This window comes from Pelobates fuscus, chromosome 1 (assembly GCF_036172605.1).
Source record: "Pelobates fuscus isolate aPelFus1 chromosome 1, aPelFus1.pri, whole genome shotgun sequence".
Classification (NCBI taxonomy): Eukaryota; Metazoa; Chordata; class Amphibia; order Anura; family Pelobatidae; genus Pelobates; species Pelobates fuscus.
Genome location: NC_086317.1, coordinates 375642513 through 375669110, shown reverse-complemented (window position 1 = coordinate 375669110; position 26598 = coordinate 375642513). Strand labels below are relative to the sequence as shown.

At 37.8% G+C, this 26598-nt stretch overlaps 1 protein-coding gene across 2 annotated transcripts in view; it reads left to right on the top strand.

Moving 5' to 3' along the window:
• Positions 1-26598, top strand: part of ENOX1 (ecto-NOX disulfide-thiol exchanger 1) — a 597059-nt gene that overhangs the window by 225880 nt on the left and 344581 nt on the right. Inside the window, exon 4 of one of the 2 annotated variants that reach the window (XM_063425978.1) lies at positions 815-874. In XM_063425978.1, the coding sequence (XP_063282048.1) occupies positions 815-874 (60 nt within the window). Of the gene's footprint in view, positions 1-810; positions 875-26598 lie in introns of both variants that reach the window. The other variant, XM_063425979.1, reaches the window with a different exon arrangement.

Genomic DNA, 26598 nt, shown 5'->3' with positions numbered 1-26598 from the left:
TTGCATTTTTTACATAAACATTTCATATTAAACTGCCATCTAATCTGATAAGGGCCACTGCAATCAGATTCCCTAATTATGCTCAGCATACTCTTCTGAATAAATCAATACCCCCAATGTATGTCTTTGGCACTGTCTTGCAAAGTTAGGCTCTGTCTCCTGAGCCTTTCATATACCTTTGTCAAGTATTTCGTGAAAATCCAGAGCCGGATTTATAACCTGCCCATTAGTTTTAAAAAAAATATATGAAATGGCAAATTAAATTTGAGGTGGGGTATTTTAGTAGCTCAAATATTTAAATTACTCCTTAAATGCATACCATTCGCTATATATTTTAAATGATATAAAATATATCATAGCTTTACTGACGTGCCATTTGTTTCTTATGAAAATGTTGAGATAGACAACGATACATATAATACTTAGCCCACCAATACGTTATTGGAGAATTTTGACATAGAGGTGTGCTAGTCATGAAATTATGTTTTTTATAATGCGACAAGATATCCAATTTAATTGTGGATTACAACATGCCGCCAACATGTTGTTAAAAAGCCGCCGTATTGTGCAGTAAGGAGCCCCTCTTTATCCTGGCAATGGCATATTGTGTGTTTATTAGGATATTAAGTGTAAGGAGCTTACGGCATCTTTGTTTTCCACATACTAAGACCATTGTAGTGTTTAATAGATCTCTTATGTGTATTTTTTTGTTTCCTGCCTTCTAGTCTGTTAATCCTTCAAAATGTATGTATGCTAAAACGGACTCTTATTAATTTATGATAATAGCATTTTCACGTCTTTCTGTTTCAGCTAGAATTTGCTTCACTCCTGCACACTGTAGAAGACAGGGATTTAACAGACGATATTTACAAAGGTAAGTGAAACATGTTTCCTACATTTTCATAACTAGAGAAATGTCAGTTTGTCTGAGCAGTGACATTCCTGAGTACTTCAAAAGGTGTTATCAATATTCTGTTGGTGGCAGTTATATTTTAATTTACTGCAGTAAATGATATTGGAGTGTTAATAGAGAACATGAAGTGGAGGGAAGTAAACCTGACCAACATTGTCTATGATGTTCCTGCTGTCATTTGCAGTTAATGTTCTACAAGGGTGTGAATGGTGACATGCAAGGAATTGTGGGAACTTACTTACATCATGCCTTTCTGTGCTTTTACACAATGGCATTTAAAGGAAGCAGCCATTGCCCAGCTTCTGTGCCAGAAGTACATTATTTTTATTTACCTTCACTGGCTATTTTTTTTGTTTGATTTTTTTGTTTGAAGAACACATCTATTTTTTTTCTTCTTCAGTTGCTCTTCAATATAATATGTACTGCAGTGAATAAATCATATCTTTGCTAATATAATATTTGACTCGCCACAAATTGGGTGCAGTGGCGTTGTGGCAGGCTTATAAGATGTATGCCATGTATGATCATAAACTATATAAGATCACAGTAGGGAAGGCAAGATGGCCCCTGAGCCCTAGACACATGCTATAGGAGAATCCACTTTTCAAACTTCTTAGATCTGGGAAGGTCACCTAAGCTGTGCTCTCAACTAGGGGATAACCCTACAATAACAAAACAAAAGAAACGACAGAATCCCAACTACTCATCCGCTGAGATCAGAGGTGTAGTGCTACCCTAAAATGGTGTAGTCAAAAATAATGTGAAGTTAAAGAATATATCTATGATCATATACTGTAACTAAATCCCTATTATTATTACCCAAGTCAGGTGTTTAAAAAACAAACAAAAAAAAAACCACTATCAAATGTTGTGAGCTTTGAGGTTGGTGTTTAGTGAGTGAGTGATTGCGCTGAATCTTGTATGTTATTTGTTTATGTTTATATATGGTATTGTATTTGAACCATAATCATTTTTGTTCTTCTCTGTTAAAATCTTGTAAGTCTTTCTACAGTATTTCATCAAAAGTATAATGAAGCCGGGATATATATATATATATATATATATATATATATATATATATATATATATATATATATATATATATGTATGTATGTAGAAAGGCCATTAGGCCTGAATTTGTGGGAGGAGTAAGTCCCCTACTTAAAGGACCACTCTAGGCACCCAGACCACTTCAGCTTAATGAAGTGGTCTGGGTGCCAGGTCCAGCTAGGGTTAACCCATTTTTTTTATAAACATATCAGTTTCAGAGAAACTGCTATGTTTATAACTGCTATGTTTATAAATGGGTTAATCCAGCCCTCAAATCCTCTAGTGGTTGTCTCACTGACAGCCGCTAGAGGCGCTTGCGTGAAAATCACAGTGAGAGCACGCAAGCGTCCATAGGAAAGCATTGTAAATGCTTTCCTATGAGACCGGCTGAATGCGCGCGCAGCTCTTGCCGCACATGCACATTCAGCCGAATGGGAGGAGAGGAGGAGGATCGAAGGAGAAGAGCTCCCCGCCCGGCGCTGGAGAAAGGTAAGTTTTAACCCCTTTCCTCTCCCCAGAGCCAGGCAGGAGGGGGTCCCTGAGGGTGGGGGCACCCTCTCAGGGCACTATAGTGCCAGGAAAACAAGTATGTTTTCCTGGCACTATAGTGGTCCTTTAAATTCCCAGCCCCTACTTACCTCTGCCGTTCAGCTGATTGTCCCCACCCACCTACACCCTGTTATAATTACATTCTCCTTGGTGGGCCCTCTTTTATTTACAGGCCCACTCGTACGTTGGTTTCGGCACACCACAACCAACTTTGCCCTTACGGATACTATCCATTACGTATTAAATTCCGAGCACAAATATATATATATATTTGTGTAAGGGGCAAATAACCGTATATGGAGTAAGGATCCAGCATAAGCGTAGGATAGTATAAAGGGAGCAAGTCGGTTGTGGTGTGCCGAGATCGACGATACGGTAGGCCTGTAAATAAAGAGGGCCCACCAAGGAGTAAGAAAGTAAAGTAAATGGAAAGAAAAGAGAAAGTGTTGAAACGAGGAGTGGGTGGGAGGGTCATTCTGATGCTGACCTCAAGCGATATGAGTCAGGTAAGGGGTGTCCCTTATATAGGGGAGTGAATTAATTTAAGCCCCTCCCACAAATACAGGCCAAACGGCCTTAATACATATATATATATTTGTGCATTTTTTATTTGCCAATTTCACATTCTATGATATTACCATGAACAATGAATGAGAGAATACAATCTCAAATCAGAACCTCTGAAATACTAAGCTGAGGATCATTCAGGCTGGAATTGCAATAAGGCAGTTAGTTATTTGCTAGGAACTATGACTCAATGGGCAAAATTTTCAGCTGCATGAGCCAATAAGGTCATCAAACAAGTGTCCCCTTACTACTGTAAATGAGCCTGTGTACTGCACCTCCTTCAGGTGCAGAACATTGTTAACTCTCCCCAGCTATCAGTTCTTCTCAGTAAATTAAAGCACTGGCGCTGGTTTCAATCCATCATCCAGTTTCATGCAGTATATGGACTTTATTCTGTTTTTTGTTATATCAGTCAATTGAAAAGAAAGGCATCAGATTGCTTTTGAAAAACAGATCCGTTAGTAGCTGTATGAAAGTGATGGAATCTATTATGTTAGATGAAACATCGTGTACAGTCAGTTTAAGGAACTTTATCGAGGATCACAGTGATATGTGCGGTTTGCTTTGGCAAATAAAATAAACACAAGGACTAAATATATAAATATGCAGGTCTGGATAATTTGTATTTATCCTCTCTCCGTCCCTATTACTTCTTCTTATAACAAGGAGAAGATGGGACTGCAAAATGATTGGAAGGAATCTCTAGGATAATGGAAGGCATTCTGTCCCAAAGGAGCGGGTATTGCTGCACAAGGAGTGCTTGTAGCTTTGTTTTCTTGACATTCTCTTGTTTACTTTTAAATATACTTCTATTAAGGTATTAACGGACTGTTATCAGCTTGTATTAATATGTCATGTGCTGTACATTTCCATTAAATCAGGAAGAACCCAATTTACTGAGTGCCTACTTTATAATTCATAATACATATCATCACACAGTAGAAGATTGCATATCTTGTCATGAAAAATGTAATATTACTTGTCTCAATCTGTACAACGTTATCATGAAATTTTAATTCTCCATGTCTTTCTGCAGTTCACCTAATGGTTTTCAAACGCCATACTTAGCATGTTACATTAGGGTGTGCATCCAATGAGTATTTTTGTTATTTCATTGTTATATATTGTTAATTATATATTATTTTATATATATATATATATATATATATATATATATTATTTTTTTATGATTAAATTATTTTCAACTTCTAGCTAATTTATACTTGTAAATATACTTTTATATATATATATATATATGTATATTAAAAAAAGTTTCAGCGACCAACTCTTTATTTACAGATTACCAGTTCTATACAACAAAGCACTCAGTTTTCATGCTGTTTATAAAAAAACAGATAAGGAATTATTGTGAAAAAAAAACATGATTTTAGAAATAGAACATACTTCTCTAGCCAGATTTTTGTTTTAGGTTTTTTCTTTTGCCGACAATGTAACATTTTCTAAAAATACCATGAATAAAAATAGAGTACAAAGACACTTTCTTAAAATCTGTACCAGAATTCATTATTTTTCAGTTTAGTTTTTTCTTTACTTATAATACCTGTTCAACATATGTTTAATATGTTTAATAGTTGTTTTATATGCTTCATATGAGGAAGAGATATACTCTCCAAATTCATCAGTGGTTTGCATATACCCATACCCTTTTTCTCTATCTTGTTTAATAATGGTCCCTGACCTATAACTGCGGCTATAAACCTTCCTCCCAAGCACTGTTTCAATTTATGACTCTGTTAAAAAAAACAAAAAAAAACTTTAGACTCTCCCTCTGTGCCATACTTTATTTTGTTTAATTATTTGGTTACGCATCTTATATTTTCCTAGATTTCGTAAATTTGTTCAATATCTCTATAAAAGCCATCCCAAGCAGTATAACACACACACTTATTCAAGCACAAGACCTCATTTACCATCCCTATCTAGTGGTGATAATGTCATGCCGCCATTCCAGTTGGGATTGTAACTATACATATTTAAAGGCGATTGAACTGCATTACATAAGTATTACATGCATTGATTTGCTGTGTGTTCAAGATCCTCAGGGCATGGATACTTTTGGGATTTTTATACTATATATATATGCCTTTCCTTAAATCCATACAATGTATTCAGAGCTTCCTCTGTATTCAACTGCACATGGTACTTATAATAATATCTTTAAATGTTAATGGGCTAAATACCGCCCACAATCGCAGATTACTTTGGAATGAGGTGACCAGAGTACACGCAGACATTATCTCCATGCAAGAAACCCATTTTGCATGGGCTAGAATGCCATACTTCCATCACCCAATGTTCCCACACAATTTCCATTTAATACAGTCTACTAAATCTAGGGGAACCTCGATCTTGTTTCATAAAGCATTGCAATGTACCTTTAAAACGGTAAAGAATGACACAAAAGGGAGGTTTAACATTATCTCAGCTACTATAAATGGCCAAGATACATACCTGTAGGATGTGATCTACTTGGAAGTTGGCAAGGTGTTTGATACAGTTCCACACGAAAGGTTATTGTTCAAACTTAAAGAAATTCGTTTAGATGAAAATCCTCGGTCTTGGGTAGAACATTGGCTTACAGATAGAGTACTTTATGTATTTTGTATATCAATAAAATAGGTTACAGAATAAAGAAGAAATGTTAAAAAATACAGTATTTGTCAAGACATTCGAGGGGAAACATAGTACATCAAATAGCGGCCTTTGACACCGTTGATCATGCTCTCCTTCTTCAAACTCTTCAATCGCTTGGTCTCTGTGACTCTGTCCTCTCATGGTTTTCCTCTTATCTCTCCCAACGCTCATTCAGTGTCTCCTTTTCTAATGATACCTCCTCCCCTTGCCCTGTCTCAGTTGGAGTTCCCCAAGGCTCCGTCCTTGGTCCCCTTCTATTTTCTCTTTATACTGCCTCTCTTGGCAAACTTATTACCTCTTTTGGATTTCACTACCACCTGTACGCTGATGACACCCAGCTATATCTCTCCTCCCCGGACCTCTCCCCTGCCGTCCTGCAACGTGTCACTGCTTGCCTTTCTTCCATCTCTGACTGGATGTCCTCCCGCTTTCTGAAACTCAATCTCTCAAAAACTGAGCTCCTTGTCTTTCCTCCTCCTAATACTGATCCTCCTCTTTCGCTCTCCCTCCAAGTTTGTGGTACCAACATCAGTCCATCCTTGCAGGCGCGCTGTCTTGGCGTCATACTTGACTCTGGTCTCACCTTTGAGCCTCACATCCAGCATGTTGCCAAATCCTGTAGATTCCATCTTAAAAACATAGCCCGCATCCGCCCCTTTCTTGCACCAGATACTACCAAGGAGCTTGTCCATGCTCTAGTAATTTCCCGCATGGATTATTGTAACCCTCTCCTGATTGGTCTCCCCAATAGCCGTACTGCACCCTTACAGTCCATAATGAATGCTGCTGCTAGATTGATTTTCCTCTCTAGTCGTTTCTCTCACACCTCACCCCTCTGCCAGTCCTTACATTGGCTTCCTGTATGCTATAGGAGTCAATTCAAGGTACTAACTCACACCTATAAAGCACTGAACAACTCTAGCCCCTCTTATATCTCCTCACAGATCCATAGGTATGTCCCTTCTCGGTCTCTCCGTTCTGCCCGTGACCACCTCCTGTCCGTTGTCCGCACTCGTACGGCCAACTCGCGCTTGCAGGACTTCTCGCGGGCGGCTCCCTTCCTATGGAATAGCCTGCCTACCACCATCAGACTCTCCCCTAGTCTTGCATCTTTTAAGAAGTGCCTTAAAACCCATCTCTTTAGGAAAGCTTATGGCCTCCAAGACTAACCCTTACCTCACATACCTGTCTCTTGCCCTCTCCTAAAGGGCAGCCCACCTTATTTGATTGTAAATTCCTGTCCTAATGTGTTTTACACCCCACCTCCTATAGAATGTAAGCTCGTTTGAGCAGGGTCTTCTTCAACCTATTGTTCCTGTAAGTTTATTTGTAATTGTCCTATTTATAGTTAAATCCCCCTCTCATAATATTGTAAAGCGCTACGGAATCTGTTGGCGCTATATAAATGGCAATAATAAATAAATAAATAAATAGCATTCTTGATCCTCTAACATAAAGCATCTATTTTCCGCATAAAGTATATGGTATACTGCAGAGATTTTAAACTTTTACATGACCCAGACTTAGACTTTTCTACTCCACAATTGATCAACCGCAGAGTCCAAAAAAGAAACAAGGGGATGGGGAAACTTTTACTTGAATATCCATTATATGATGTTTGGCGAACTAGGGGCCTTAAAGCTAGGAATTACTTATTCTACTCACATGCTTATAAAAAGAACAGTAGAATAGATTACTTTCTCACAAACCTTGCATTGCTCCCTTTGGTCAATAACCTTTAGATTTGAACCTATTGCTTGGTCGGATCATGGGACACTGTTATTAAGTGTAAATATTGGATTTTCGCCTCAGGGGTTTACTAGACGGCGTATAAATGATTCTCTATTGCAATAGCCGATACAAGTAATTTTTAACCTCACAGTTACAAACATACTTTAAGGAAAATGCCAGTCCAGAAATATGCCCAGAAACTCTGTGGCTTTCACGCAAGTTGGTCCTTAGAGGACTTATTGCCATGTAACTCCCCTCTGCAAATGAAGGAAAAAGTTACTAATACACCTAAATATCCAGTTAAGAGAATTGGAACAACTCTATAAGAGTAATCTGCTTGACAGTACCTTTCAGTTACTGAAACAAGTTAAATGAGATATCAATGAGATTCAATTATAACAAACTGTGTATATGTTATGACATAAATCTTGGTTTTATATGGAAAGCAACAAAGCAAGTCGCATGTTAGCTAACAAACTGCGGCCTACTGCGGCCTCTGCTATTCCCTACCTACTGGATGAACAGGGACATAAAATGTACGACCTACAAGCAATGTATAACCTGTGTGCATGATTTTACAGTTTTCTATACAATTTAAAACATGACCAGTACACAGAGAAGATGTTCAACCCGCTTCATTGGAAATATATGGAAATAATTCTCGAAAAGGATAATTTTCCCAATAGAATTCATAACAGCAATAATGGTCCTACACTTGACCCCAAGTTCCAAAGTGTTAACGGCCGGGTGCCTTGCTGAGATTTTGCTATAAAGAATGTAATGAGACATGGGTGTCCGTTGTCACTGCTCTACTATGTTTTATGAATGGAACCTTTAATATGTAAGATCCAAATTTATTACAATGCTGGCAAGCCACCATTCTAGCCCAAACAATCTTTTTCTGTAAACAGTGGATGGATGTAGAAGATAATTGGCAGACCTTTCAACGAATAGTAAACCAACTATGAGTGCCACAAGAGACAGCTCACTCTCAAAGAGGGTTGTCTACAGCCCGACTCTCCCTAAACTTATGGTGAAAATTATTTAACTTGGTGCCCATTTTATCAGGTATTTCAAGGGTAGCCCCAATGCAGAGTCTTAATTACTGGCTGCCGAATCTGTCTTTGCTATTGTGGGAAAAAAGGGCCTTATAACATAAAGAATCTATATGAAAAACACTCTCTCATTTCGTTTGAGCAACTAGGTAATAGATACGACTTACCTAGAAACTACTTTTATAAATACTAACAGGTGCAACACATCCTTTTTACTCCACAAATAATATCAACCTTTACTGACAAAACAATACACCCCACAGGGAACCTAATTTGAAGATTACCGCCAGATAAAGGCTCCATAACAATATGCTATGACATGATATAGTCCACTACTTACTTAGGGCATCCCTCATATAGCGAGAAATGGGAGAAACAACTGGGTAAAACTTTGGAAGATACAGATTGGACAGAGATTATGCTAATGAATAACGGTGTAACGAGAACCACAAATCATTCTAAATTGTCACGTAACATTGTATTTAGAGGTCATCTCACACCAGCCTGACCATATACCCAGGAACTTCTAGATTGTGTTGGAGGAGATGTGGAGACCAAGGTTCTTACACTCATGTATGGTTTTGTTGCCCCTTGGGGCTTGCAATATGGAAGGAACTCTTTCATTACATTCGAATACACATAGCCATCACACTACTGTTACAACCCAAGTATGCCCTTCTAAGCTTATATCTAAAAACAATGCCTTAATCACAACAAAAATGGTGTTTAGAACTATTCTTACATTAAAATTTAAATTATGTTAATTGCAAGAAGGTGGAAATCTACTGTTGTTCCTAGTCTTGTACAAATTATAGACCATTCACCATGGAAACACCAGGCTCTCGATTTGCCTTCACAGTATATCTGTAGGGTGGAACAGTCCTATGCAACATTGAAACAACCCTTATGTCAAACGTCAGACGGGGAGGCACAATCTATTACAGAGCTACTACTAGAGTGAGCGGGATATCTATTATCTCTCAAGTCACCCTAAATCACAGAAATGTAAGACCCTTCGCTGGGTGTGGATGAGCTGATGTTTTACACAATGCTGTTATTTTATATTATGGCTGTATGGAGTTTCTATTTCATTTGTACTCCAGTATATTGTATGTTCCACATTTTGATAATGCTTCTTAACCTGTGTACTGAGAAATGTCTAGCTTCGCACAAAAATAAAACAAACCCACAAAAATGACGATGCAACAAAATTAGCACTATTCGTTATTAGTTCTGATTCAAAGTGCCAACTTCTTAAAGTGCTAATCATTTATAGTAAGTGCTTCCATAAAGTGCTTACCCTTAATATTATAAAGTGCAATGAGTATCCAATATACAAATCACACATGGGTATTTCCCCTGTACTAGAAAGTATATCCAGCCTTATTTCTTTTAAAATATAAAATTCATTTAAGCGTTAAACACACATGGTGTAAAAATCACACACCCCCTGCCTATAGTGTTGAAATCACATGCAAATTCACCAATATATCACATAATAGTGCAGTGTTTGAGTTACACTCCAAGTTATATATTGGGGATTTTTGTGTGTGATTTCTACACTTCTATGGGTAGGATTTTTGCACATTGTATGTTTAATGCTTAAATGAGTGATAAAAGGAATAACCAAAGAGGTTGGGGGTGTGATTTGTAGGTTGGATACACATTGCCATTTATTATATGAAGGGTAAGCACTTAATGGCAGCAGTTTATATTTCTAATTAGCACTTTTAATTAGCACTACAAACTATTTTTTTTGCATGATCTTCATTGTGTTATTTTTTAGACGCTCCCCTTATTCATTGTGAATTTTAACTTTTTTAATTTTAAATCGATTGAGCTAATGAAGAAATTGCCTGAAATTGAAGAACTGTACATTTTTACATTTCAGTTATAATAATAAAAAAATAAAAAAAAAATGTTCCAACTGTGCCTACCTATAATTGTATAAAGGCAAATGGACAGATGTACGCAAGAAGGACTGACCATTAAATAGCATTGTCCCATTTACAAAGGATAATTTATAATGAACATATCTGACATTGACGTGAACAATACAATTTTAACACTCATTATTCCATGATATTAGCAGAAAATGAGTGGGAATTGCATCGTGTTCTAGAGACAAACATTGAGGATGCTATCAAACACAAGAAGATAAAACTGATTAATGTGAAATAGAGAGCAATTTATTTCCTTGACGACCATCGTATACAGTAAAAAAGTGTATAGATGATCGTGCTACATTATAGCACCTGTCGCCCATACAGTGCTGGGCCTGGGAACAAATAGTAGCACATAAATAGTTCTAAAATGTCAAAGCACTGTATGTTCATATATAAACCATGTGCTTTTCCGTATGTATAAAATGAGAAATCAAATGTTCGATACTGTTATATAGCTAGCTGCATCAGTGGCTTGTTTAACCCCTTAAGGACCAAACTTCTGGAATAAAAGGGGATCATGACATGTCACACATGTCATGTGTCCTTAAGGGGTTAAAGAAAAATGCCCACATATTTGGCTTTGATGATTTGGGCTTTATTTTGGTGATCACTATTGGTTTACATGTAGCAATGATGTTTGTATAGCAACTAGCTTGTCTAATTCTGCATGTGTCAACTGGAAGTGGAAGGAGTTGGGCCTCCCCATGTTTCTGTCCAACAGAGCCATGTGTTCGTCTTTGAGATATTTGAAGATCAGATCTGATTCTGTTCAGAAAGCAAGCATGCACATATTAAACTTTGTGCACCCATTCTCCTGCCACCATACACAAAGTAGAAACAGTTTGTTTGTGATGTCCAGGGCTATAGTTATGTATTTTTATGTTGAAGCACATTTACCCTGAAGTCATTCTGCATCCAAGTCTCTTTGAAGACCAGGCAATACCATTGCAAATCTGCTCTTATCGGCTCATACTGACCTACAGCTCTGGACCGATTTCCCACAGCTATGTTACTGGTTCCAAGTGCTGTTTAACCTAAATGCAAACAGGCTAATTATTGTAACTACTGGTTTCATATCATCATACTTGTTTAAATGTATCCAGAAACATTATGAATACACGAAAAATACCTGCACCACAATTCATGGCAAATATATATATATATATATATATATATATATATATATATATATATATATATATATATATAGTGTAGATTAGCAATCTGATGGTTTAGAGTTCTACTATATAGTGCAGCATTATTTAAAATGGTCACTTAATTGTCTACAAAATGCTTGTTGTTGGCCCTGTAAAACAGCATGCATTTTTTATTTGAATCTGTAAAGTTCTATTTTGTACATTTATTTTGTTAAATACTGATAATCCGTTCTAAATCCTCTTCCTAACAATATTTTGCTCCCCCAGAAATATATAGAAATCCATCCACGCAACCAATCATTCCGTCTATGGAACTGCTATTTAATTCTGGAAGGCTACATCCCCAGCAATATCATGTTTGGTGCAAAAAGTGAGAGGCCATTACGCTGCAGCTATCAGGATCAAGCCTTGATTTTCTCTCAGCCTGCTGCTATATGATACAGATATAATGAAATGCTCACTTCTGCCTTTGAGGTTTTAAATCACTGTATTTGCAGTTCCAATTTTGCTTTGCTGTCAGGGTTGCAAGAATAACGATTTCAGTTTGGAGGGCCATCATTCTGATACGACCATCACTTTAGTACTGTTGATGGATTTCTTGACGTCTATGCTAAAGCAATATTTGAAAGTGTTCGTATTTCCTAATCTACGTCTGTGCATCCGATATCTATACTATTTTCTATAAATGGAACGTTGATCGTTACACTTAAGATATAGCTTGTTTGGAAAGTAATTCAATTAAATGGTTGCACATGATATTCAGAAAATATTTGCCCTGTGTCCGTACTCATTATTAAAATTTGAAAAAAGTCTCATAATTTTGAATAAGGAAATAAGATTTTTCAAAAACAAAATGATAGTGTACGAATAAGCATTTTAGCTTTTTCTAAGGCTTTTACGTAACCATAACATTTTAGACCTTTTAAGGTCATACTAATCATAATATCCATGACCTTTTAAGGAAGATTTCTGTTTATATTTGTCATAGTTTTGGAAAATAGTTTATTAAATTAAATACAAAAAAAACATGTTCAAGTCAATATTTAATCAAAACTCCAACTCTAATTGTGTGTGTGTGTGTGTGTGTGTGTGTGTATATATATATTGTGTGTGTATATATATATATATATATACACACACACACACACACACACACCTCACCTAGGCAAAAAATAATGGTCTAAGTCCCAATAAAGCATCTGTTGTTATATATATATTATACAAAATCCAGCGCACTTACTCATTCACTAAACAGTGATTTCAAGTCTTGCAGAATGTAATAGTTTTATTTCATTTGATATGTCCTTGTTTTAGTTTATCTATAGGTGCCCCTTTTTTATAGTAAATAATAAAACCTAAAATACATTAAAACATCGGGGGCAGAGCCTGACTGTGAACCTACACAGACACCATTTTTCGCAACTCCTGAGCATCCGATTAATCTAATATCTCAGGAATCCTTTGACATCCAGCTAGTCAGGCATCGGCAGCAAGGTGCTCTGTGAAGCAGTCGGATGCCTTTCTTTTTCCTTCGGCCACCAAACAAGTGGACTGACCTAGTTCTTCGATTTGTCACGTAGCTATTACAGCAAGAGTACAAGCATTGGATTAGGACTTCCAAGATCTGTTACAAGGTTTGCAAACATTGGGGGAAACCAGGCAACAGATATTGATAAGTCTCTTAGCCTAATGTTTATTCTCTTTTACTCCAGAAATTTTTCTTTATGGGTGTAAGTCAATGTCTTTAGTTAGTGCAATTATGACCACTCAACTTCTACATAGGATATTGTTGCACTACTAATGTTTCATCTCTATTTACATGTAAATATAAAACATTAAACTGAGGTATGACTAATCTCTATTTACATGTAAATATAAAACATTAAACTGAGGTATGACTAACTGTAAATATCATTAAAAAAAATAAAAATATTTAAGTTTTCTTTTCCAATGCAGTATCAACAATTAACAGAAGGGGACAAGTAGGTCCCAAGTTGCGATCATTGGAACTAGTCTCGCAGGACCCATAACCTGTGTATATGGCAAATGAATGGGACTCGCAGGTCCCCATGGGCAGTGAATTATGATTAGTAATTGGTAAAATTTTTTTTTTTTTTTTTTTTGCAGCATTAATGATACAAAATAATTTCAGTAAGAAGTCATTTTGGTGGCTATATTGTCCTTTTAATGGCTGTATATAACTGTAGGGACAGTCTATAGCAGGGGTAGACCAACTTCGGCACTCCATATGTTGTGGACTACATCTCCATTGATGCTTTGCCAGCTTTACGGCTGTAAGAGCATTATGGGAGATGTAGTCCACACCTTCTGGAGTGCTGATGGTTGTCTTCCCCTGGTCTTCAGACTACAAACTATCACAGTTTTGCTATGTTGCTTGCAGGTTACTAGTGCCATCTGCTATTTCTATGTCAAGCAGTTTTTGAGTAGTGTGATACAAAGAGAAAGTGCTCCTGGTACTCATAATCTAGCTACTTGCTTGCCATATTTGGAAAGCACTGACTGTCCGAGACTGTCAGGTGACATGTACAACCAGTCACCACAGTGATACTGTGTGTCTAGAAGTGTAACTTGTACATTTGCTATACAACATGTAAGGAGCCAGGCCTGTAGTGTCTTCGACCTATCAAACCACACAAAACAGATTGACACAGTAACGTTGCGAACGTTGCCATAATCACTACAATGGGCTGTAGTGGTTCTACAGTGGCCCTTTAAGCTTACATATACCTCGGTAGTAAACAGCAAAGGCTTTATGGCCACCACCACCAAGGTGAAATGTTGAAAAAGGAGATTTCATATTCAGAAGAATGTTTCACACTTTCATTTTTACCTTCTTCAATCTAACTGTGAGATATGCCTACAAATTAAGTTTGAACTTATGGCACATTACAATAATCAGCCATAACAGTAAAGCCACCTGCCGAATACTGTGTAGGTCCATCTTGTGCTGTCAAAACAGCTTTAATGCGTAGAGGCATGGACTCTACAAGACCTCTGAAAGTGTCCTGTGGTATCTGGCACCAACACATTAGCAGCAGATCCTTTAAGTCCAGCAAGTTGCGGAGGCCAAAGCAGACCTTGAACTTTTAACCATGTTCCTCAAACCATTCTTGAACAACACTATCCTGCTTAAAAACACCATTGCCATGACGGGGTGTATGTGATCTGCAACAAACTCTAGCTAGGTGGTAGGTGTCAAAATAACATCCACATGAATGCCAGTACCCAAGGTTTCCCAGCAGAACATTACCAAGACAACAACTCTGCCGACTCGCCTTCTTCCCATAGTGCATTCTGCTGCCATGTCTTCCCCAGGTACATGATGCAAACACACTCAGCCATCCACCTGATCTAAAAGAAAACATGATTCAACAGGCAAGGCAAGCTTCTTTCTTTCCTTCATGGTTCAATTCTGACTCTCATGTCCCCATTGAAGGTGCTTTCGGTGGTAGACCAGTGTTATTATGCACTCTGACCGGGCTTCGGCTACGCAGCCCCATACAGGACAAACTGCGATGCACTGTGTGTTCTGACACCTTTCTATCAGTTGCAACATTTCAGATACAGTAGCTATTCTGTGTGATGGAACGAGATGGGATAGCCTTCGCTCCCTACATGCATCAATGATCCTAGGGCGCTTACAATCCTGATGCTTGTTCACCGGTTATCCTCCCTTGCACCACTTGTAATAGGTACACACCACTGCATTATGGGAATACCCCACAAAACTTATAATTGTGGAGATGCTATAACCCGGTCATCTAGCCATAACTATGTGGCCCTTATCAAAGTCACTCAGATCGTTTTGCTTGCTATTTTTCTAGCTTCCAAAACATGAAATTCAAGAACTGACTGTTCAGTTGCTGCCTAATATATCCCACCCATTGACAGGTGTCATTGTAACAATATAATCAGTATATTTCACTTCACCGGTCAGTGGTTTTAATGTTGTGGCTAATCTGTGTATATTGGCGCAGGGTTGGATGACGTTTTAACCAAGGTGATTTTTTTTTTTTTTTTGTCAGTACCAATAATGTGTAGCTTATATCATTTCCCCTATGGTTGTGTGAAAACACAGATAAGTACTTGTCTGTGTATCAAGCAAGATTTGCTGTTACCATGACGGTAAAGCTGAAAAATATAATTTTATTATACACTTTCTACCTTAGCTTCCGCAATGTATAGGTGTAATTTAATTGTCTAATAAGTGAAACAGTGTCATTTATTTTTGTTTCTTCTCCTAAGAAGTGCACTTGTTGGCTAATGAGTCACATCTTGCGATCATTGGGCGAACAGTTAATGTACAATATTGTTTTATTTTAGCAACTTAAGATAATGTGGCAAATGTGTCACAATATGAAATTGCATTCATGTTATTTCTGATTTAGCATTATGAGAGTGTTACCGGCTAGACAAGTATTATATTACTAGTTTTAAAGTGATCCATCGTTCTTAAGGTGCTCACTAAATCTCGCCTTGGTGATATGTCACTGAGAACATGTCAAACATTCTCTTTAGTCTGATGGCAGGTGACAGTGGTAAAAAAAGAAACAAAAGAAAGATACAATTAGTAATCATTCAGTATGTTCTTAGCTTGCAATTCCCCTGCATGCTATGGTTAAATAAGTGTGACTCTTAAACGTACGTACTTCTTTGGAGTAGTCTCTAAGAGAGTTAAGCACAGACATATACTAGTCAACATAATTTGTCAGATGTTTATCTCACTGTAGCATGTTGAATGCTGAGATATCAACTGTCTAATTGTATTTTTTTTTTTTTTTTAAATCGTGTATTACAGGATATTGAGCTACTAGACCTGGGGCCATTGCCAGGTCCCTAAAAACTTTACGGCCACCAATCCTAGAATGGTATTTCATTCTAAATACTTCTCAATGTTTGTGTAGGCTGGTTGACAGAGCAGCAATGCTAGCTGGCTTTCTGCAGTCATGTGTAGACCTTCAGTGATGAGTCTAGCTTGTGCAAGCAGTGCAGGTAAGTAGCTTCCATTGAATGTTTGGCCCCTAAATAAAGGGTTGCTTACTGATAATTGAGCTGATGAAGTGTATTCATGGTTTGGTGTCTTTATGTGTATATCCCATTTTGCCTGAGATTAAATCATTAGAACAGGGTTGGGCAAGTAGATCCCCAGATGTTGTAGAACTATAACTGCCACAATGCTCCACCAGCCTTTAGATTGTCAAAGTTCATCTTATTTTTGACCACCCCTACCTTAGATTGTAGAGAGGCGGCCACTGCATTATTACCCGTTAATTACAAGGAATATTTGCCTGGATGTCATCTGTGCAGTATGTGTTTCTAAAACATGATCTGCCCACTAAATTAATTGACATATTGTGGAATATATATAGGATTGACATATTGTGGAATATATATATATATATATATATATATATATATAATTCATCCCATAGGACTTTTACCTCCTTACAGATTTTCTTATCAGTCATTATTCAATAACCATTATATTATTGGTGCATCCTGAGATGCATTCTTCCTAACAAAACTCCAGATATTATATGTATTGTTCTATAATAGTTAAAATGCAGTGACCTCATTCTCCTTCTTAATTTGTATTTTTAAAACCAGGAGTCGTCATCAAACGTTATTTCCTTACATCAATTTTCTTCTATTGTTTTGTTCTCAGTATAATAATTTTTTTTTGCCAATGTTTGTTGAAGAGGGTCTAAAGGCATTTTCAATTCCTTATAAGCAGGGTATAAATATTTAGCTGTAATAGAAGGCTGCTTTGCCTTAACTGTACAAGGTGAGTGTTAGAACTCTTGCGTATACCTAATAAGGTTTTAAGCATCTCAAATAAATGTGCAAGATATTCCTGCCTACAAATGTAGAATCAGAGGAAATAATAAGCTAGAAGTGCAGAATAGTTTCAATGAATATGCAATAAACTTTACATTATTTAAATAATTGTAGTGATTTGTAATGTGATCAATACATAATTAATTTACTTTGGAGAGCCACTTGACTGAGCAATAAGCCCATATCGGACTTGACCAAAGCCTCCTTTTGAGGTACTATTAATTATGACGATACGGGTAGTGTGCATCGATCTTACACAGTAGTTTTTGTCCTATTTCTGAAATGCATTGCATACTTCATGCATGAGCATTGCAAGTCCATAAGTATATGGCTTATTTGTATGTGTTTTGGATGAATGACATTCCAGGACCAGTACTGTCTATGCCATAATATGGTTTCACGCTCACGTATGGCCAGAGTTGGATCCTGTGGGGCAGTGATGGCTTGACTTGGCATCAAAGATGTTTCAAAACGATGTTTACCATGATGCTGAGCACATCTAAAGTAAACAGAAACAGAAAAAATAATCCCAGACCTACAATGTTCTTATTTTCATCATAAATCGACTGGAGACTGCTCTTGTTGATGCTTTGGGTAGAGTTTATGATAGAGTTTAAGAATACATATTTAATCACCTCCACATTTTTGTTTTAGATTTGCCCTTAATGTTTATGACTAGTTTACTACTGTACATTAGTGAATAACACACAAGTATATATGCCTCTAAGCAATATATGTATGTGTGTGTGTGTATATATATACAAACCACAAAACAATGTAGATTTATCCTAACATACACATAAATATCTTGTAGTGATCTAAGCTACGTGTTTTTTTTTAAACACTTTATCATTGTTTAATTGACAAGTCATGGGAAAGAGGGTATATTCACATAGTATTAATGTTCTTAAAAGTTGTTACAAACACTTGGAGGAGCTGGTAGATGTAAGTTGGTTTACATCATTGCTACCTTATACAGCTTTCAAAGACCGCCCTTAAACTGGATATATTGTTGGTTTTCTATCAAACGTGAGCCACTATCATAGAATACAATGAATCCCAATATTGTGTGTTATTCTAGATCACATACAACGTCATTCTCCCTTTATTTTGTGTGCTTGTTCTTAGTGAGTGTTCTGCTTAGATTCCAGAAACCGTTTTGTGTTATTTCTTTCCCTTTCCTCCTTCCGATAATTTATTGGACAGTTGATCTACATCTATAGGAAACTCTATATAGCAAATAGTAAACTGCTACTGTCATATAGCACATCAGATAGAGCCTGCATTATTTATGTTACTGCATGTTGCAATGTTATGTACTCTACCATAAGTCTCAAAGAATCATGTAGGATAAATTCACTGAAGCCACCTGTCCATGCTTAGAATGGTTGGATGTGGCTATGAGTGGTTGACTGCCTACAGCCATGTAAAGAGTTAACCTGGCACAGATGGCATGTATTATAAAATCTGTCATAGTGCCTAAGTATCTATTTGCCTCATCCCGTACAAGTCATGTACGTTGAAAAAATAAAAAAGTAAAATTTATTGCTCATACTGATCCGATGATAACATAACGTGTGACAATAATAAAGGGGAACTGAAAGATAAATGAGGGAATACGGTGTGCGGACACCTTTCCATCATGGTGGCCCCTGCAGATGCATAGACATCTCTTTAGATTTATCGTCGAGATCTTTTTTCACAGTATAAACTAAGGTAAGTGAACTCATCATTTGACACTTCTCAGATATTGACTCATTACTGATTCTTGAAAGGAGCAGCCATGAACATTAATGGAATATTGGCAGTTCTGTCAGAGCACTGTATAAAACAATGCTCCTATGTTTGTCAATCATTTTATGTATTCTCCCTAAGCAATATAAAAACACACACACAATATTGAGCTGGAGTTTGAAAGGTAAACTTTAATGTTTTAGCCTGTACCATCACATTGTGCTAAATAACGGCATTCCTAAACAACAAAGATTCCATTTGTTTGTATTTATTTTTTCTGTGAGACAGTTTTCCTTAATGACTTCCAGCGAGTCTAGAGCAGACATTTTCATAGAATTAGATAAAATTCCCAATGTGATGAAATAAAAACACCATATGAGGAACATCTGAGAACTGTTTGAAAAGCTTAATGCTTGTTTGAAGCAGGGACATTTTTGGGATTTCTTACTTTTTAAAAAATTTCTTTTGCTGCCTTATTTTGTCCCCTCCCTTACGCTACCTCACAATTTTATGTACTATGTTTAGTCTTGCATTCTTTTTACCCGTAGGCACCTCTCTAGTTAGGTGATTTGGGCGACTGCCCAAGGCCTCATGCCTCGCAGCCACTTAACTCAATGAACTGGAGAGCAGGGTTGCCTGCAATTAGGAGGTGCGAGGAGCAGCAGCAATCAACCACTCCTCGTACTGTGGCAGATATGGAGGAGGGAAAGGAAGCACCAGCGTAGGTGCGGAGGATCTGATAACATCTTATTTATTTATTTGATCCATACTGAGAGAGAGAGGACCTAGCAGTTTGCAGCATTGTTGTAGTTGGAGTATTTAGGTGGAGTGGGAGCCAAAGCAGCTGGCCTGTGGAAAAAAGGCTCATAATCGGAGCACATAATCGGAGTCTTTTAATCGGAGCCACAGGGGCCGTGATGGTGCTGCAAGGGTAGCAGACATTTGGCCAATGCTGTGACCGTTTTGTATGATATCTGATATCTGGTAATTAGCCTCCTAGCTTTGAGTGAAGTTGAGTTATGCTAAATGATAATCTTGGTGGTCTGCATTTCTAAGCGATGTAATGATGTTTATAGGTCTGTTAAGAATCGCATAATGTCGTCCGCAAATAATGCCAAAGATTATTTAAAATTTTTGATGTTGGTACTTTTATTTGTGGATATTATTTGATATGGTGTATAAATTAATCTACAGCTAGAATTAATGAGTGGGGACAATGGGCAACCATCCCGTGTTCAGTTAGAAATTGTAATTGGTGTGAAGAGGAAACCTGAGTTGTAAGGTTTTTGCTGACATGAATTTTGGAGAGAGGCCTAACTTGTAGAGAGTGGGAACCATGTATCGCCAGCGGAGGCGGTTGAACTCCTTTCTGCCGTCTAGGGCGACTAGTATGCCTGAGGTTTTGGATTTACGTGCTAGGTCGAAGATGTCCAAAAAGTGTCTGGTATTGTTACTGGTCTGGAAGAAAACCTGCCTGTTTCTCCAATACCAATAGAGGGAGCAGGGAGTTTAACTGATTCGCTTGCAGTTTTGTGTCCATTTTAACATCAATGTTCAAAAATTGGGGCTGCCATGCGTTGGTTTGCCAGGTTGGGTGGTGTGATGATGTGGGCCTCAAGCATCTGCTGTTCTATGATGCCTGTGTGTGATATGTGGTTTAACAGATTGCCGTATATACTCGAGTATAAGCCAACCCCAATATAAGCCGAGGCCCCTAATTTTACCCCAAAAAACTGGGAAAACGTATTGACTCGAGTATAAGACTAGGGTGGGAAATGCTGCAGCTATTGGTAAATTTCTAAATAAAATTATATCCTAAAAAAATTATATTAATTGAATATTTATTTACAGTGTGTGTATATAATGAATGCAGTGTGTGTGTGAATGCAGTGTGTGTGTGTGTATGAGTGCAGTGTGTGTGTGAATGCAGTGTGTGTGTGATGCAGATCCTTGGTGGGGGTGGGCATTTTTTTTAAATTATTATTATTTTAATATTATTTTTTTTATTATATTTTTTAATTTTATTATTTTTTTAAATACTATTAATATTTTTTTATTTTAATATTTACATATTTATTTATTTTCGTCCCCCCTCCCTTCTTGTTAGCTGGCCAGGGAGGGGCGCTCTCACTCCCTGGTGGTCCAGTGGTGTGCACTGTGTAGGAGGGGGCTGGCAGCTCCTGTCAGCTCCGTTCTCCTCCGCGCTGGTCCGGTCAGCTCCCTCTGCAAGTCCCAGTGTAAATCTCGCGAGAGCCGCTGGGTCATAAATTGCCATAATACAGACATTGACTCGAGTATAAGTTGAGATGGGGTTTTTCAGCACAAAAAAATGTGCTGAAAAACTCAACTTATACTCGAGTATATACGGTAGTTAGATGAGGACTAAGAATGAGTGCACATTTAATGTAATATTGTTTTAAAAAAAGCCATCCAAGCCTGGTGCTTTGTGTCAAAGTAGAGCCAAAATAGTTTTCTGCACTTCCTCCTCAGTAAACGGGGTATCTTTTCAAATTATTCTTTTTTTTTTTTTTTTTACATTTAAAAAAAATATATATAATTAGCAATGTATAACATATAATATAACATAGCAAGTTGTGCCTCTTGTGTTTCAAACAGAGAAGGGAGAGTCACTGCATGCAAAATGTCGGCAATGTCCGATTCACTCGGCTAATGAGTTGCCTACTTTGCCTAAGTTGTAAAGGGATGCGTAATAGGAAGCCAGTTCATTTATAATAGTCTGGTTGCTGAACTTTGTGCCTTTGGTTGTCATAAATAGGGTATCTTAGATAACATCTGTTTTTTTGTTTTTTTAACTTGGGTGCCAATAATTTTTCACTGTTATTGTATATATGGAATATTTTAATCTTTTAAATACAAATAAATTGAAAACACTAAAAAAATGTTTTAATAATGGTATATTCAGATATTGGGTGTTTTTTTTTTCCAAAATAGGAAAGAAGGTAGCATGCTAAGACTTGATATTTAGAATGTTTTCTTAAATTTATTCATATTTGCTGAGAAGTTACTGGTGTGTGACTGTACATGCAAATGCAAGTAATACAGAGACGATGTACTTTAACCTTGAAAGACGCCTGGAAACCTTTCATTCTTTTGAAATACTCTGATTTCCCGAAATAACCTGCTTGCTTTGTACAAAGGTTTGCAGTTTCATTATTTTGCCATCAAGTCTTCTAACCACGGTCCACGGACTCTTAAAAAGGCGCACATTGGTATTGAACAATGGTCAATTATTTTATTAATACTACCTACACAAGAAAATAAATTTTAAATATTGATTTTATGTTGTATCTTATTATCCCCACTACTAATACTAAACTAATGAAATAAAAAAAAAAAAAAAACTCAGAACAATGTTTGTTGTCAAATCGTTCTTTAGATCTAAAAGAACAGTTATTTAAAAATGTGAACCTTCAAATAGCTGTGTTTTTGGAAGGTGGGCTAGGTGAAGAGGGCATGCAAATTTCAGAGAAGCAGTGTTGCAGAAACCCTCAATAAATTAGTAATGTCCATCTTTTTTTTTTTCTTTTTTCATTTGATCAATGAATTATAAAGTAGGACAGTACTATGTGTGTAAAAAAACATAGAATCTGATCACTGCAAACCCCATATTTTGATATGATTTTAAAAGGGGACATGCTACTTGTTATCATACTATCTAGCAAAGACAGTTGCAGGTTTGTAGAACCTTTTCTACAAAAAAGGGGATGATTCACTAATCCCTGTATATTCCGCTATTTGCTCGTGACCTCTCAATGTAAGGTTCCATCAGCTGTGCTATCTTGTTGATGACGCCGACAATCCTTTTCTGCACTCTCGCCAGCTGATGTAGCACATGTCCATGCTAGTTGCCGAGGAGCTTTTCTCTGGTTGATGAATGGTGCAAAGGCTGAGCGAAGTCCTTGGATGCTGGTGATTGTAGTAGTGGCAACTGTGTAGGGGGTGAGGGTGGGAGATAGCTGGGCAGATAATTGGCAGATTAGATTCAATTTAGATAAGTGCAAAGTTATGTATTTTCGGATAAAGAACCCCTAAGTGGGGTTGAGTTTCATCTAGCTGTTAATGAATAGGACTTTGAGTCATAGTCTTTTGCCTCTAATTATTCCAATGTGCAATGCCAGTGAGTTGTTGCAATTTTACTTTCTTGCATCTCAAGTTACATTAATTCACATGATGATACTATTATGTCCCCCCTTTAAAATATGTTAAGACTCCATCTTGGATTTATCCAGTGAGATTTTGAGCCACCAGTGTGTATATTTATATATATGAATTAGCAAGCAGAAATCTGCATCAAATTTAATAAAACAAATTGAATAATGTTGTTGTGAAAAAAGACTAGAAATTGTTTACTTAATACAAAATAAAAGAGGGCCCTATTGCAAATATATACGGGTTCAGTTGATTCAATATGAATATTTGTGAGGCAGATTTCTCATTAAATAGACTCTACCTAGGAAAAGAGGTCGTCTTTGAGATTTGAAGAACGGAAATTAGAACAATAATAATGGCTCTCATACGCAAACATGCCACATTGCCACGATGTTCATGACTACTCAAGAACTAGACCCTCCTCTTGTAGATTGCTGGATGGTTTGATTTCTCAGACCCCAAGGACTCTTTGTTTGTTTTATCATATCACAGTTCGATTATCGATTTGAGTAAAATCTGGCTGCCTCTTACTCTTCTCTTTTCCACATATGGCACTCCAAGTCAGTCATTGTTCGTGAATGTGTGTATTTTTTTTTTTTAAATTCTTTATTTTGTTGTGCAGATGAACACAAAGCTTAAACGTACGCCACAACAGCGTGCATGAATGGATAGACATTAGATTAACAGTGGCATGAGTAGTTTGCACATTTTTGTTTTAAGGAGAAAATAACAAGCTGTTCAACAACATTATGTAAGCTTACAATCGTTAGGCTAGGTAATCCAGTGTGTGGTTCAGTCACGTTGGAAGTTGAGTATAGACAAGACACATGCAATCTTATTTTTAGCAGGGCCCTGCAATCAGGTTCATGCTGAGAAGGAGATAGGACTAGTGAAACAGGCATCTAAAACAGGATTTTAGAACAGGTTTGTATAAGGAAGTTTCTATTAAAATAAAGCAAATATATGAAACGCTATGTTTGTCATTGGTACCTCATTATTAAACATGCTAGGCTATAAGGGTATTAAACATTGCTTGGGGGCGAAGGTGAAAGAAAAAACATAAGGAGAAAAGGCAATCATATGGGGAAAATATAAGAAAATACCACTGGCGGTAAGGAACTGGAGAGCGTGTATGGCTCTAGTCCGTGTGGCTGACCGGTTGTAGAGACAGTTCAGCCTATGCCTGACAAGTAATTTCCCGATAGCCGGGGAGAGTGACTTCTGTTTTCAGGCTGCGGAGTGGGTTGTAAAGCAAGTCCATTCCCTGGCGTCGGCAGTTCCCGGTGTGTTGTATGTTGCCTTATGTGCCACCCTGTCAGGGCCGTCTTCGTTGCCGCTGGCTGCTTCTTCATCAGGTGGTTCCGACCTCTTGTGGGTGAGTACTCGCTGACATGTTGGTGGGAGGTCGGGCCGTTGCGTGTCCTCCTGTGTGCTTGCCGGTTCTCCTGGGCCTTTGGTGAGATCTTGCAGCCATTGTCAGGTAGAGTGCTGGGCCTTAGGGTCTGTTCGGTGGTATTGCTTTTCTGTGCGAGGGGGCTGATGTGTGCGCCCGTTTCGTGCTCCCGCCATGCCGGCCTTTGGCGTTTGCGCTGCCTGGTGGCCGCCTGGAAGGCCAGAGCTGGGTGGTCGTAGTGACGTCTGCGGGTGATTGGTCTTAGCCACGAGGCCACTAATTGTGTAGCCCGCTGGTAGGTCATCCCCCTGTCCACCAATGTTGTGCAGAATTGTAGACACAGCTGGTCTAGGGCCATCAGAGGGTGGAGTGCGGCACGGCTGACCGCTGGCTTTTTCCTGTGTCTTGGCTGGGCGGTCATTTTGGCTGGGCCTCAGGCGCCTCGCTTGTTTGCACTTATGTGGTCTGGGTATCTCGCTCACCGTTTAGGTACTCTTGGGTCGGTCGTGTTGTGTCCGTCGCTTGGTGGTGCCGGGATATCCCTCACCGGCCAGGGGGGGTAAACGGGGTCTGTAGGGCTGCAGCGTTTTCCCGCTGAGTTGTTGGCGTGGAGGTCGGCCGCCACTCCCGCGCCTGCATATGTTGGTAGGCCGCAATCCCGTATTTGCCCCAGGTCGCTACTCCGAGCTCGGCAATCCGGCAAATTGAGTCTTGGGGGTCACCCCACTACTCTGCTGCTTCGTTGTGGAAGGTTTGGTGAGGTAGTTTTGGGGGAAAAGTCGCTTGTTAGCCGGTTTTCGTACGGAGCTCTGGTTGAGTGCGACCAGTCTGTTCGGCAGTCAGGCCCCGCCCCTCAATGTGTGTATTTTAAGTTGTTGTCATATGTGAAAATGTATTCCCAATTTCTCTTCTGAACCCTGTTATGTAGTTCAAATAACCCTGGCAAGGTATGGATCTTTAATACTATTTTTTTAAATTGTCTAATTAATGCAGTGTATTAAATAGTGCCATTTATTGAAAACTAGTATCAGTGCATTAGCGACTTCTTTTTGAATAGGTGGAATTGTAACAATTTCCAGAAATCTATCTTATTTCGCCATCATTGGGAGGCACTATGCTGAGTTATCAATTATACCAAGTTGAACAAGGTGTTTTGTTTTTTTGCAATCACAACTCAGAGTAGTAAATTTCTTGTATCATTTAACAGAAATACATATATATGTCATTTTATTTTATTACACAATTGTGTTCACACTCTACTAAATCAAAGGGAAGGTTCTGTCATCATTTGTGCTCTGGGCACCCATGAGTTTTAATCTTCTTCAGTGCATATTGTGTCAGAGTATTGTCTAATTCATTCTTTTTTGGGGGTTATATTGCTGCTGTTTTGGTATGAAAACCTGATGAATAAAGAATATCAATAAAAAAAGAAAATAATTGTTATATAAAAATGAAGAAACATCTGTTTGTTGTATAGCAATATAATTTGTGGACTTCCTATATTACTTTATGTAAGTAGTGTGCGCAGTCAGAATATAACTGATAATAGCAAAGAAATGACGATTTATTTTGTACTGCTAGATATAACCATGCATGACACAGTTTTGAATGTCAACATTTGTAGCACTGAAATGACTTGAAATGAAATTCTGGTCATCCATCATTGCTTGATGGCATGCTTTAATTTTTTGTATTTTTTTTTGTTGAAGGCATATTAAATAGTTTTTGACTTCTAGTCCTTTGTTTTGTTACATAAAAATAGGACCCACATCTTCATTACACATGCAAGCTGTTTTACCACTGGAAAATGACAATTAGA